Below are 13,842 nucleotides of genomic sequence, written 5' to 3' on the forward strand. Positions count from 1 at the left end.
TCTCCAGTAAGTTTTAAGATGGCACTTACCATCATTGTGAAAAGCTGGACATTACTAACCAAGTCTAATCATATCTTTAGAAGGGGTAAACAGTGATAGCATTTACTGAATTGGAATTACTATTAAAATTCAAAAAACTGAACATATTCATTTAACCACAAGCCAGTCTTAGTTTTACATCAGGATTGCCCAACAAAATATTCTGTCCATCATTCATGATCTAAATTCTGATGTATGAGATTTATTAAAGTATGGTACCCATAAAAAAGTCATGAGACATTTCTGTTTTATAATAAATAAGGCAGTGGCCAATTATTCATTAGTAGCTTTTTTGAGATAAGCTATTAAGTCTGCCCTTTCTGCCTTCTTCTTAATGCCAGCAAAGATCATTTTTGTTCCAGGGATGTACTTCTTGGGATTCTCCAAATACTCCATCAGGATATCCTCTCTCCAGGTGATGCCTTTGTTCTTATTGACATCTGTGTAAGAGAATCCAACAGCCTGACCTGTCCTCTGTCCAAAGAGACCATGGAGATTAGCCCCAGTCTTGTGCTTGCCTCTATTTTCCATGGTGTGCCACTGGGCACACTTCTGAACAAAAATCTTCTTGTCTTTCTCAACATCACCCATATTTAATTCTTTTTTTCATCATTGGTGCAATGAAGGTTCCCACTCCTAAGCTGGTCGTCCCACTCTCTAGATACATATGCTTGATCAGATACATGATCACAAATATTTTTTTCCAGTATGTGGCTTGTCTTTTCACTCTCCTAAAAGACTTTCAGGCCAGGCGAGGTGACTCATGCCTGTAATCCCAGTACTTTGGGAGGCTGAGGCGGGCGGATCATGAGGTCAGCAGTTTGAGATCAGCTCGACTAATATGGTGAAACCCTGTCTCTACTAAAAATACAAAAATCAACCGGGCATGGTGGCACACACCTGTAATCCCAGCTACTCAGGAGGCTGAAGCAGGAGAATCGCTTGAACCCGGGAGGTGGAGGTTGCAGTGAACAGAGATGGTGCCACTTCACTCCAGCCTGGGCGACAGAGCGAGACTCCGTCTCAAAAAATAAATAAATAAATAAATAAAAAACAAAAGACTTTCAAAGACCAGGAGTTTTAAACTTTGACAAATTCCAACATCATATTTTATGGATTATGCTTTTAATGTCTTAACTAAAAAAATCTTTGCTGAACCCAAGATCACAAAAGTTTTTGACTTATGCATTCTTTTAAGGTTTTAGAGATTTCGATTTAACATTTCATTCTATGATTCATTTTGAGTTTGTTTTTGTATATGGTGTAAGGTGTAGGTCAAAGTTCAACTTTTTCCATACGGATATTTAGTTATTCCAGTAGCATTTATTGAAAAGACTGTACTCTTTCTGCTGAATTGCCTTTGTACCTTTTTCAAAAATCAGTTGATCTTCTGTGTGGGTCTATTTCTGGATTCTGTATTCTATTCTGCTAATTTATTTGTCTATATTGATGCCAATATGGCACCATTTTGATTACTGTTGCTTTATGATGAGCCATGAGATCAGGCTGTGTTAGTCCTCCAACTTGGTTCTAAAAGACTCCTCCAACCTTCCCTCTCATCAGAAAACAAAGCTAGAGTTGATGTAAAGAGCTCTGGTCCTTCCTTGCTTGGACATTGACTTGAGAGATTTTTTTGGGGGACCAATCTTCCTCCAACCTCAACCAACTCTGCTAAGCTCCATTGGCTGTCCTGGAGACACTGGAAACCCTAAGTTCTTGCCATACCACAGCCTCAGTCTCTCTGAATGAAGTGGCCATGTCTTGTGCCTTGAGACCAAAGTTCAGTTTCCAAGGAAAAGAAGACAAGCATACAGTGATCACAAGAGGGGCCCAGGGGGTAGCCTAGCACATGTCTGCCCTGTTCTGTGTTGGAATGTAGGAAATGGACTCAATTAGAATCTCTCTTGTGGTGTAAAGATATGAGATAGACAGAATGGAGGCCAGATGGCCCTTTCTGAGAGGAAGCAGGGTAGCCTGGTTCTTTGAACTGTTCTATCCTAAACGTGCTTTGGTTCCCATCCTTTTCTCCCCAAATCTGCCCTTTGCCCAGAGGCCTCTGTTAAAGCCACCACCATACTTTTGTTGTACAAGCCAAAGTCATCATGGACACTTCTTACTGCTTCACTCCCATCACCAAGTTGGTCCCAGGTGCTGTCACTTCCACCTTCTAACTTTCTCCCCCACTCATCCTCCTCTCTGTCTCCTTGGTAACCACCTGGCCTATCGGCTATTATCTTGCCCATGAACGGCTTCAATGGCACCAACTGGTCTCTCAGCTTCCTCTCTGGTTACCACAGGGCTCCCAGAGGAAATTTTTTTAGTTAAACTTTTTATTTTGAGATAATTATAGATTCTCATGCAGTTGTGAGAAATAATACAGAGCGCTCCCATGCACCCTTCACCCTGTTTGCCTCAATAGGAATGTCTTGCAAAACTATAGTATAATATCACTACCAGGATATCCACATTGATCAAATAAAAAACAGTCCTGGTGTCACATAGATCCTTTGTTGTATTAGTTTCCTAGGGTTGCTGTAAGAAATGACCGTAAATGTGGTGGCTTAAAAAATAGACATTTGGCTGGGTGCGATGGCTCATGCCTGTAATCCCAGCACTTTGGGAGGCCAAGGCAGGCAGATCACCTGAGGTTGGGAGTTTGAGACCAGCCTGACCAACATGGAGAAACCCCATCTCTACTAAAAATACAAAATTAGCTGGGCGTGGTGGCAGACGTCTGTAATCCTAGCTACTCAGGAGGCTGAGGCAGAATTGCTTGAATCAGGAAGGTGGAGTTTGCAGTAAGCTGAGATCACGCCATTGCACTCCAGCCTGGGCAACAAGAGCAAACTTCTGTCCTAAAAAAAAAAAAAAGACATTTATTCTCACCATTTTGGAGGCCAGAAGTCTGAAATCAAAGTGTTAACGGGGCCATCCTCTCTCTGAAGGTTCTAGGGGAGAGCCTTTCCTGCCTCTTCCAGCTTTGGGTGGCTCCCAGCATTCCTTGGTTCGTACCAGCCTAACTCCAATCTCTGCCGGCACATTTACCTCCTTTCTTCTCCGTGTCTCTCTGTGTATGTTCCCTTCTCTTTCTATTAGGACGTCAGTCATTGGATCTAGGGCTCATCTTAATCTAGAATGATTTCATCTAGAGATCCTTGTATTAATTACATCTGCAAGTAAGGTCCTATTCAGAGGTTCTGGGTGGACATGAATTTTGGGAGGATACTATTTAACCCACGACACTGGTATATTAGTTGGCCCAGGCTGCCATAACAAAATACCGCAGACTGAGTGTCTTAAGCAACAGATATTTATTTCTCATGGTTCTGGAGGCCGGAAGTTCAAGATCAAGGTGCTGGCTAATCCAGTTCCTGGTGAGGACCCTCTTCCTGCTTGCGGATAGCCACCTTTTCGCTGTGTTCTAACATGATGGAGTAAGAGAACGCTGGTGTCTCTTCCTCTTTTAGTAAAGGCATTATCCCTATTAGATTAGGGCCCCACTATTATGATCCCTTTTAACCTTTGTCACCTATTCACAGACCCTATCTCCAGTAGAATCATATTGGGGGTTAGGGCTTCAGCATATGAATTTCGGGGGCAGGGGGCACAACCATTCAGTTCATAACAACTCATGCTGCCCATTTATAGCCAAACTCTTCTCCTTCCTTCTCACCCCAACTTTGACCCCTGACAACCATTAATCTGTTCTCCACTTCTGTAATTTTGTCACTTCAAGAATGTTATATAAATGGAATCATACAGTATGGAATCTTTAGGGATTGGATTTTTAACTCAGCATAATTCCCAGAGGGGTCTCTTAAAGATGCAAATCTGAGCAGGTCATACCTCTACTTCCAACCCTTTATTGCCCCTTGCTGTCCCTCTGCCTGGACCACACCCCCTCACGCAGCCCCTCACTCTTCCTCCTTCAGTCTCAAGTTATGTCACCAAGGCTTCCTCTAAACATGCTGAAGGCCACTGTCTTGTCCTCTCCCTTTCTAATGCCTATAGTATTGGTAAATAGTTCATCAGTGTTGTCTTACTTTCCAGGAGGGAACCTATCTTTTTTGCTTACATTCTAATTCCTAGAGTGAATGCTTGGCATATAGAAGACATTTAATGAATGTGTGAATGAATGAATGAATCAATAATGTAAGGTATTTGCGTAGAAAATTATACCTAGGAGGTGCTCATGGTATGGCTAATGGAAGGATAGAAGGAAAGAAGGAAGGAAGAAAAAGAAAGGGAGGGAGGGAGAGATGGAGGGAAAGAGAAAGGAAGGCGTCTCCTGTGTTCTGTAGCTTTAGAAACTCTGAGACTCAGAATAATGATATGGCCACAGAGATGCCACTCGAGCTGCCCTCTGTGACCTTTCCATGAACTCACCACAGAACGTTCTGTTGGATAGCATTAATCTGGAAGGAATCACTCCTCTCCCATGCTCAGTCCACATGCTTGATGGAGTTGACTACCTAAAGATGTGTGGATGAACATGTGACCTGCAACTTGCCAATCGGGGTATTGCATATGACTCAAGTCATACTCAGAACAAACGTTGAGACTTTTGCCTACATGATCACAAAAAGACATTCCCTTTCCACTGATATAAACTGAGGGGTGGGGGTGGGGGGGGAGGAATTTAGACGGGAGCTATTGGCAGCTGTTTTGTTCCGATTCAGAACCGGAGAATGAAGTTGTTAAAGATGGAAAGTGGAGCTGAGAATTGGGTCTTGACGATACTTCTCGAATCTTTAGACTGAAATTGTGCCTGAGGAGAGAGATTTGAATTCAGTGCACCAAGTAAATTCCTTTTTTGTTGAAGATATTTTTTTCTTACTTGCACAGAAAGAATACTGATTAAACACAGGGTACCCACTGCCAGTCACTTCCCCTTTACCCTCAGGGTCCCCGTCTGAGAAGAGAGAATGTTGAAATAAGTAGCTCACTTTAGTTCTTCAAGCATATATTGAGTGCACATTGGCAGGTATTTGTGCTTCGTACAGAATGGCAACTTAGATCCAGTCCTTTCCCTGCAAGAATTCATGAGTATAAACCTAATAGTAATATGCTATGAGAAGTGCTTATGACTGACATGGACAAAATGCTCTGGAACCACAGAGGACGTGCTTCATTCCGCCTTGGAGAAGACTTTACTGAGAAGGTCTCATGAAGCCTGGGTTTTTAAAAATGACCCTGTAGGGTTTTTCTGAACAAAAAACTCAGGGGAAGGCATTTTAGTTAAGAGGAAAGTATGAGCAAAACTCCAAATTAAGAAAGCTTACGATGTGCTTGTAAAAGAGTAGTTCATTAGTCTCAGAGCTCACATTATAAGGGTAGAAAGGGTGGGCTACCACCTAGGAGAGGCTGGTGGGGCCTGGGTGCCATGACCAGGCTTAAATGCCATGCTGGGGACTTTAGGCTTTCTTCTGGAGAAGAAATGGAAGTGGGGGAGTATGATGATCAGACTTGCATTTAGAAAGATTACCCTTGTGAGCAAGAAAGATTGTGGAAGGAGAGAGATTGGAGGCAGAGCGGCTGGTTAGGAAGTTATTGCAGTTGTTACAGTGAACAATGACACAACAGAACTGTGCATTCCAGAGTAACTTGCAAAGTATTATGTGCAGAATGGCGGGTGCTCAAAACATGTTTGTGGAATAAACATTGATGAGCGATGGGGAGCATGTTATGGAAGAGGATGGCTGGATCATCTGAAGGTTATGAGTAGGGTGATGGATGGAAAGAGTAAAGAAGGGGGTTGGAGGTGTCAAAGCCCACAGAGTCCGAATTAGGACACCAGTGATATCTGCAAGGTCACTTCTAGTAGAATGGGAGGGTGGGGAGCTGAGGCAGTGCAGGGGTGGCAATGACAGCCAACATAGTCGCTCCTAAAGGAGGGCGGGGGTTAGGGGAAGGATAGAGGGCAGGAGAGGGAGTAGAAGAAAGTGGAGTGGCACAACTGTTTCTTGTCTTCCAAGTCCCCGTTCCCTCACTTCTTACTTCCTATCAGAACTCCAATTTTGTAAAGGTTTTTGCCCCATCCCAATGAAACCCTTTTGACTCAGAGTTGCAGAGATAGGTGCTGATTAATCTAAGCCAATCTCAGCAGTCCTGTTCCTCTTTGCCATTGATTGGCTTAGGAACACGGGCTTATGTCCATCAGTGCAGAGCGTTACCCTGACCACTGATTTGTTGTCCAGGACTGGACACTGGTCTTCATGGTCCAATCAGACTGATTGAGGAAACAGTTTTTCTGAATAAGACAATGTGTGGCCTTGGGGCAGCTGGCCACCATATAACCATCATGAGGGACAGAGAGCTGATCTGCTCCTAACAGCCACTGGAGACTGCCTGAGACCCAGGCTTCTCATTAATGAGAGATAATACAGTTTACGACTGTTTAAACCACTTTGGTTGGGTTTTTTGTTACATGCAGCTGTGGATTTTATTTTATGTTAGGGATGATGGATACTCACGGTTAAGGGGGAGATTTCAGAGAAGAGAAAGAAATTAAAGACACAAAATGGAGAAAGGGGAGAAAAAGGGGGGTTAAAAAAAAAAAAGAATTCACAAAAGTGGGAGGCTGGGTGTGATGGCTCACGGCTATAATCCCAGCACATTGGGAGGCCAAGGCGGCTGGATCACTTGAGGTCAGGAGCTTAAGATCAGCCTGGCCAGCATGGCAAAACCCTGTCTCTACTAAAAATAAAAAAAATTAGCTGGGCATGGTGGCAGGCACCTATAATCCAGCTACTCAGGAGGCTGAGGAGGAGAGGCAGAGGTTGTAGTGAGCCGATATCACACCACTGCACTCCAGCCATACATACACACACACATATATATAGCTAGTGCTATATGTTAAATAGCAGCAAATATACAATACAAACAGCTATTGCTATTTTTTTGTTTTTCAGATGGAGTCTTACTCTGTCACCCAGGCTGGAATGCAGTGATGTGATCTCTGCTTACTGCAGCCTTTGCCTCCCGGGTTCAAGTGATATTTTCCTGCCTCAGCCTTCTGAGTAGCTAGGATTACCAATGCCCACCACCACACCAGGCTAATATTTTGTATTTTTAGTAGAGAAGGGGTTTCACCATGTTGGCCAGGCTGGTCTCGAACTCCTGACCTCAAGTGATCTGCCTGCCTTGGCCTCCCAAAGTGCTGGGATTACAGGCCTGAGCCACCGTGCCTGGCTGCTATTGCTGTTTTTGTCACATATTATTGTTATGACTTTCCTCATCATGAAGCAGACATCACAGGACACCAGGAGACAAAGCCAGTTCCAGGGTCTCGCCCTCTCCCTGTTTGTTCCCTTTGTGCAGTGCCAATGGTGGCTGCCCAGGAATGACTGTCTGCAGCCCTGTGTCTGAAGGTGGATTGTTCAGCTGTCTGGACGGGGGTCCTGGGCCAGGAACTGGACTGGCTCATTCAGTGATGGGAAAGTGAGGAAAGGGTTTTTGCACAGCCAAGGCCTTCAAGAACAACCGGAGGCCACTCAGTGTTAGGGCCGGGCAGGGCCGTGGGGAATGGTTGTTCTGACCCTCTGTGTGTGTGGGGGGGGCAGGACAGGGTTGGGAGCTTGTGGTGACATCCAGTCACTCCTTCTACCTCGTTTGGGACATGAAGGGCAGGATTCTATTTATTCTTTTATAGAAACACGAAAAGATATTAAGTGAATCCTAAAGAAAGTGAGGCTTTTAGCAGGAGATGTTGAGATACGCTTTCTCCTTTGTTGCCCATCTTCAGCCCATCTCTGGGAAGGTACCCTTAGGTCTTGGTGTCACTCTTATCCGCTTCTAGTGAAAAGAGAAAATCATTCCATAGGGGTATCAGGTGGCCCCTGGCCCCAAGCAGGATTCTCCCCAGGGATTTTCCTAAGGACTTCGCTACCTGAGCACTGTACCTGCAGAGGTGTATAACGGCAGCCACCCTGCTGGCTGGGGAGCACTTGAGGTGGCATAGAAGAGGCTCCAAGGCCTAGATTTCCTAGAATTAGAAATTCTGAGGATGAGCCCGGGGCATCTGTGCGAGGTCAGATGTCCTGCATTGGGGAGGCACTGTACTCCTTTGAATGGATTCCTGGTTGAGCAACTCGGCCGCTGGAGGCCACAGAACCACTTGCATGTGGTGGAAGCTACCACAGCTTGGGAATAATCCAGGGTGAAAATAAGGAGCCCCGGGGCACTGTGGGAGTTCCAGGTTACTTGGGGTTGAGGCAGTGGAAATCCCACTGTCTGACCTAGGGGTTAGGAGACCTGGGTCTAGAAGAGGCCCTGGAGAAGTCACTTCACCTTTTTGGGATCTCAGTGATTTTGCTCCATGGCTGACACATAACAGGTGCTAAGTAATGTTTGCAAAACCTCACCGATCTGTAAATAATGCCTGTCTGCTTATATCTAAGAGTTTCTGTGGAACGATATACATGGAAATGCTTAGAATTAAAAAGCACTGTGGTGGCTGGGTGTGGTGGCTCATGCTTGTAATCCCAGTACTTTGGACAGTGGAGGTGGGCAGATCATGAGGTCAAGGGATCGAGACCAGCCTGGCCAACGTGGTGAAACCCTGTCTCTGCTAAAAATATAAAAATTAGCTGGGTGTGGTGGTGGTGCCTGCCTGTAATCCCAGATACTTGGGAGGCTGAGGCAGGAGAATTGCTTGAACCTGGGAGGTGGAGGTTGCAGTGAGCTGAGATCACATCACCGCACCCCAGCCTGGGCTACAGAGTGAGACCCTGTCTTAGAAGGGTTAAAAAAAAAAGAATTCAAAGCTGGGTGTAGTGGTGTGTGCCTATAATCCTAGCTACTCAGGAGGCCAAGGCAGGAGGATTGCCTGAGCCCAGGAGTTTGAAATCAGCCTGGGCAACGTAGGAAAGGGCTGGGTACCATGATGTATGCCAGCAATTCCAGCTGTGTGGAAGGATCATTTGAGCCCAGGAGTTCAAGGCTAGCCAGAGATACCTTGTCTCTAAACAAATATATAAATCAGAAGCTGGGGTGCTTAGGAAGGGGCTGGGGAGGGCCCAGAAAGTGCAAAGACTGGTTATAACTAGCTGAGAGCAGCACAAACACTGAACACCTCCTCAAAGGCAATTTATCCAGGCTACTGCCCACATCTTCCACCAGCCCTTGAGCTGGGCTGGACTGGGCTGGCTGCCCAAAGCCCTGCCCTCCTCACCTCTGCACTTGCCACCCCCCACCTGGCCCTTCTGATCACTCCTCCTGCCTTTATCACTTGCTGAGTTCTGTCATTTGAGCCCCCTAATTTAATAGGTTTGTCTCATTATTTTGATTAATCATATTAACTCATGTTAATTAAGAGAGAGATTTAAGCAATGACAGAGGTTAATGGAATCAGCCCCTGTTCTTCTCTGGCTTTTGTTGGGGGTGCTGACAGGTGTTGGGGGAAGAAGAGGGACAAATGGGAAATGGGGCACCAGCAGGGAAAAGCCTGGGAAAATCCAGGGATTCTGCAGAGGATGAGAGGAAGAGAAAGGTATCGAGAAAATGATCAGTTACCAACCAGAGTTTTCTTCTAATTGAATGTCTGATTTTATTAATGATGGAATTTATAAAGGTCCTTAAGAAAAGAAAAGAATTTAGTCAGTTCAGCAGTTAACTGTGAAAATTAATGCAGAGGATATAAGTTAAAATGGTCATTTTATTTGTCTTCCTTTTTTTTCTTTTTTTCTGGTGGTCAGGAATGAAACTGGGCCCATCACCTCTGAGGTCTTTTCCATTTCTAGGCTCTCTTTATTTGGTGCAGAAGAAGCAGATAGATGTTTCCAGGGATTCAACATGACACTTTAAGGACAAAAACCACACCTATCTCTGTGAGAACCCCTTTCCAGAAGAGGAAGCTGAGGCTCAGAGATATTGGTCACTTGTCCCAGGCTTCACAGCTTGAGACCTGTGAATCCAGGATTCCCACCAGGCCCCTACTCCCATGCCAGTGAGGTTGGTAATGACCGTGAGCCTTTACTCCCAACTGTAGAGGCCAATGGCCCTGCAATTGGCCTCTACAGTTGGGAGAAACTTTGAAACCAGAGGTCACCTCTATCTGATCACAGTGCCATCGGTTCTGAAGAAGAGCTGTGACATCCTGGCATGGGACCTGTTGGAAATTACCTTCATATGGAGAAGAAGGGAAGAAGGAGCAGCTGATGTGGCAGCATAGTCTTGTCATGTTGAGGTTTCCAGAGCTGGCCTCACCCAGTGATGAGTGCCTCTCTCCTTGTCTTCCAAGTTGTCTTAGTGATGAGAAGGCCTGCTGTTGTGGGTTGAATTGTGTTCCTCCAAAAAGATATGCCGAAGTCATAACCCCTGGTACCTGTGTGACTTTATTTGGGAAAAGGGTCTTGGCAGGTGTCATCAAGTTAAAGTCATACTGAATTGGAGTGGCCCTAATCCAATACGACTGTGTCCTTATAAGAAGAGGAGAAAAGGCCAGGTGTGGTGGCTCATACCTGTAATCCCAGCATTTTGGGAGGCTGAGATGAGCAGATCACCTGAGGTTGGGAGTTCGAGACCAGCCTGGCCAACATGGTGAAACCCTGTCTCTACTAAAAACATAAGAAATTACCCAGGTGTGGTGGTAGATGCCTGTAATCCCAGCTACTCAGGAGACTGAGGCAGAAGAATTGCTTGAACCCAGGAGGCAGAGGTTACAGTAAGCCATGATTGCGCCACTGCACTCCAGCCTGGGCAACAGAGCCAGGCTCTGTCTCAGAATAAAAAAAGTAGAGAAGAAATAGAGACGCAGATGCAGAGGGAAGGCAACCCTGTGAAGAAGGAGGCAGGGATTGGAATGATGCTGCTGCACGTCACGGAATGCCTGGGGCTGTGAGAAGCTGGAAGAGATAGGAGAAGGCTTCCCCATCAGAAAGGTCAAAGAGCACAGCCCTACTGATACCTCGATTTTGGACTTCTAGCTTCTAGAGTGTGAGAGAATACATTCCTGTCATTTTAAGCCACTTGGTTTGTGGTACTTTGTTACAGCAGCCCTAGGAAACAAATACATCTGCGAAGGCTTCACGGAGTCTGAAACTCCTTTATTCACTGACTGGTGCTTCTTAAGCTTAGGTTTTGATCCCTATTAAAATGCAGAAAACAACTGGACATGGTGGCTCATGTCTGTAATTCCAGCACTTTGGGAGGCTGAGGCAGGAGGATTGCTTGAGGCCAGGAGTTTGAGACCAGCCTGGGTACCACAATAAGTGGTACTACAAAAAATAAAAAGCTAGCCAGGTATGATGGCATGTGCCTGTAGTCCCAGCCACTCAGGAGGCTGAGGCAGGAGGATTGCTTGAGCCCAGGAGGTGAAGGTTACAGTAAGCTATGATTATATCATTGCACTCCAACCTGGTCCACAGAGTGAGACCCTAATCTCTCTCTCTCTCTCTCTCTCTCTCTCTCTCTCTCTCTCTCTCTCTCTCTTTTTAAGCAAGAAATGTTCTTTAGGTTGTTTTCTGTTCTTTACAGATAATTGGAAAGAGAATGTGAGGTGCCTGGCACTTCTTGGGTGAGTGCCAACCTTGATCCACACTGGCCTTGGACAGCATGCCCTGTACCCTCCACCCTATTGCTTGAACATCTAAATCCCAAACCTGGGAGTCTTTTTCCTGGGCCAATAATTTCAGAGTCCTCTCAGACCCTTGGGATGTACATAAACTCTCTATGGCTTGTAAACTAATGCTTACTAGAGTCTCAGAGGCTCCCTGGGCCGACCATTACATATGAGAAGCTGCAGAGTCTACTGTAGGGGTCTCACTCCTTTCCCCTGCTGTACTCATGGCAGACATCACTAAGAGGTCTCATGAGCTTTCTGTTAAGCCCGTGAGTGGCCTCAAAGTTCTGCACTCTACTTGATCAGTGTTAGTACTTCAAAATTCATTCATTCATTTATTCATCCATTCATTTAGTAAATGTTTGGGGAGTGATTACTAGTGACAACCTTGGTGCCAGGCACTGGAGATACAGTGGTGAACAACACAAACCATCCTGTAGTCTGGAGTAAAATTTTTGGGCCATTCCTGACTTAGTGAGAAGATCACTTACCCGGAATCAGAAATTCCACTACTTGGACAATGCACTTGTCTGGTGTCAGTTTCATCATCTGTAAAATGAGGCTGAGCTAGATTACTTCCACATTTCTTTCCATCTCTAAATTCAAAGTTCTACATCTGAAAAGCAGACTGAAGACCTAACGTCTCAACCAACACCCACATCTCTGCTGGTTAGAGCTATAGTGGTCATTTGGGAATAGCAGAGGCCTTTGGTAAAAGCTTCAATTGTGTCCAGACAAAGCAGTGACTTCCCCACCTCGGGATGAGCTCCCTGAATCAGGCAGGCAGCCCCTTTGCTCAGAGATGAGGGACAGGCACAAGAGGGAACTCTCTGTATGAGGTGAACTTGGGGACAAATTAGTCCTCAGCTTCAACAAAATCAACTGAGCAGGTAGAACCAGCGAAGATATGATTTAGCAAAAGCTTATGTGAAAAAGATTTAGGGGCTGCTGCAGCATGAAGCCATTAAGATCTTAACCTGCACTACTAGAAACAATGTCCTAGGTGAAGGAAATGAGGGTCATTTGGTCTCCTATGCAGTTCCTAGAATATTATCTTCATTTCTGAATCTCACGTTTTAAAAGAAAAGGGTGGGCTGTGAATTAACAATCAGGTGTCTAATACAAGTGTTTAGGACTTAACAGCCATTATTTCATTTTAATCCTAACAACAACTCAATAACTTAAGACAATTATCCCTCACTCCCCCTTACTCCAGTTTAAAAAATGGGGAAATTGAAATTAAGCCAACCCTCAAGGTCTCTTACCCTTTGGAGGTGGAGCCAGGACTAGAGTTCAGGTTCATCTGACTCCAGAGCCCATAGTCTTTTCTGTAGACAATCATGGCCTTGGGAATGAGAGCAAGGTAGGGAGGGATGTCAGACTTCAGCCTAGTCTTAAAGAGGGAGAGAAGATAGAAAAAAGTGTGGGGGGAGGGGACAGTGGGGAGTGGGGAGGAGGGGGACATGCCAGGGAGAAAGGAAAGTGAGTAGAGGCTTAGAGATAAGAATCTAGGAGGCATATCTGGTGAGTGGGAGGTAAGAAGACTCACATTATTTGTGCATGGTAGAGGCAGTAGATAAGGGTAGTCAGTTTTTTATTTTTCCTGAGATGGACTCTTGCTGTGTCGCCCAGGCTGGAGTGCAGTGCCATGATCTTGGCTCACTGCAACCTCCACCTCCCGGGTTCAAGCAATTCTCCTGTCTCAGCCTCCCGAGTAGCTGGGACTACAAGTGCCCACCATCATGCCCAGCTAATTTTTGTATTTTTAGTAGAGATGGGGTTTCACCATGTTGGCTAGGCTGGTCTCGAACTCCTGACCTCAGGTGGTCTGCCTACCTCCTGGGTTCATGCCCAGGAGATATGTGAAACATACCTCTTACAACATGGTGCTGCAGAACAGCCACTCTGATTTAGCACCTTTTTTGGCCGAGTTACAGAGCAAAGCTTCCAGGGCTGGGGATGTTAGTTCTGCCTCCCCGCTTTGTCTCTGACTGTCCTCAGAGATTTGTCTCCCTTCAAGCACTCATGATGCCTTCTGTGGGTTGAGGTATGAATAAGTCTCCTGCCAGGAAACTCAAGATGGTAAGGAAGCTGGTTGCTACCCTGCCCTCACCTTTTCTAATGTAAAAATCATAAATTGGGGAAGATTTTTCACAAACTTAGTGCCAAGCAGAATGGGGAAAGGGGCATCAAGATATGGAAAATTCCATTCTCTTACTGTCTGCTCTGAGTTTTTTTTTTAC

The 13,842-nt window shown here is 45.4% G+C and overlaps 1 protein-coding gene across 1 annotated transcript; it reads right to left on the minus strand.

The window, feature by feature from the left end:
- Window positions 1–312: 312 nt before the first annotated feature.
- LOC108304381 (cytochrome c-like) lies at window positions 313–630 on the minus strand. Its single transcript, XM_017528519.2, has one exon. It carries the CDS (start codon window positions 628–630, stop codon window positions 313–315), a length of 318 nt encoding a protein of 105 aa, XP_017384008.1.
- Between the last annotated feature and the right edge of the window lie 13,212 nt (window positions 631–13,842).

Source organism: Cebus imitator, unplaced genomic scaffold (assembly GCF_001604975.1).
Source record: "Cebus imitator isolate Cc_AM_T3 unplaced genomic scaffold, Cebus_imitator-1.0 Scaffold54, whole genome shotgun sequence".
Lineage (NCBI taxonomy): Eukaryota > Metazoa > Chordata > Mammalia > Primates > Cebidae > Cebus > Cebus imitator.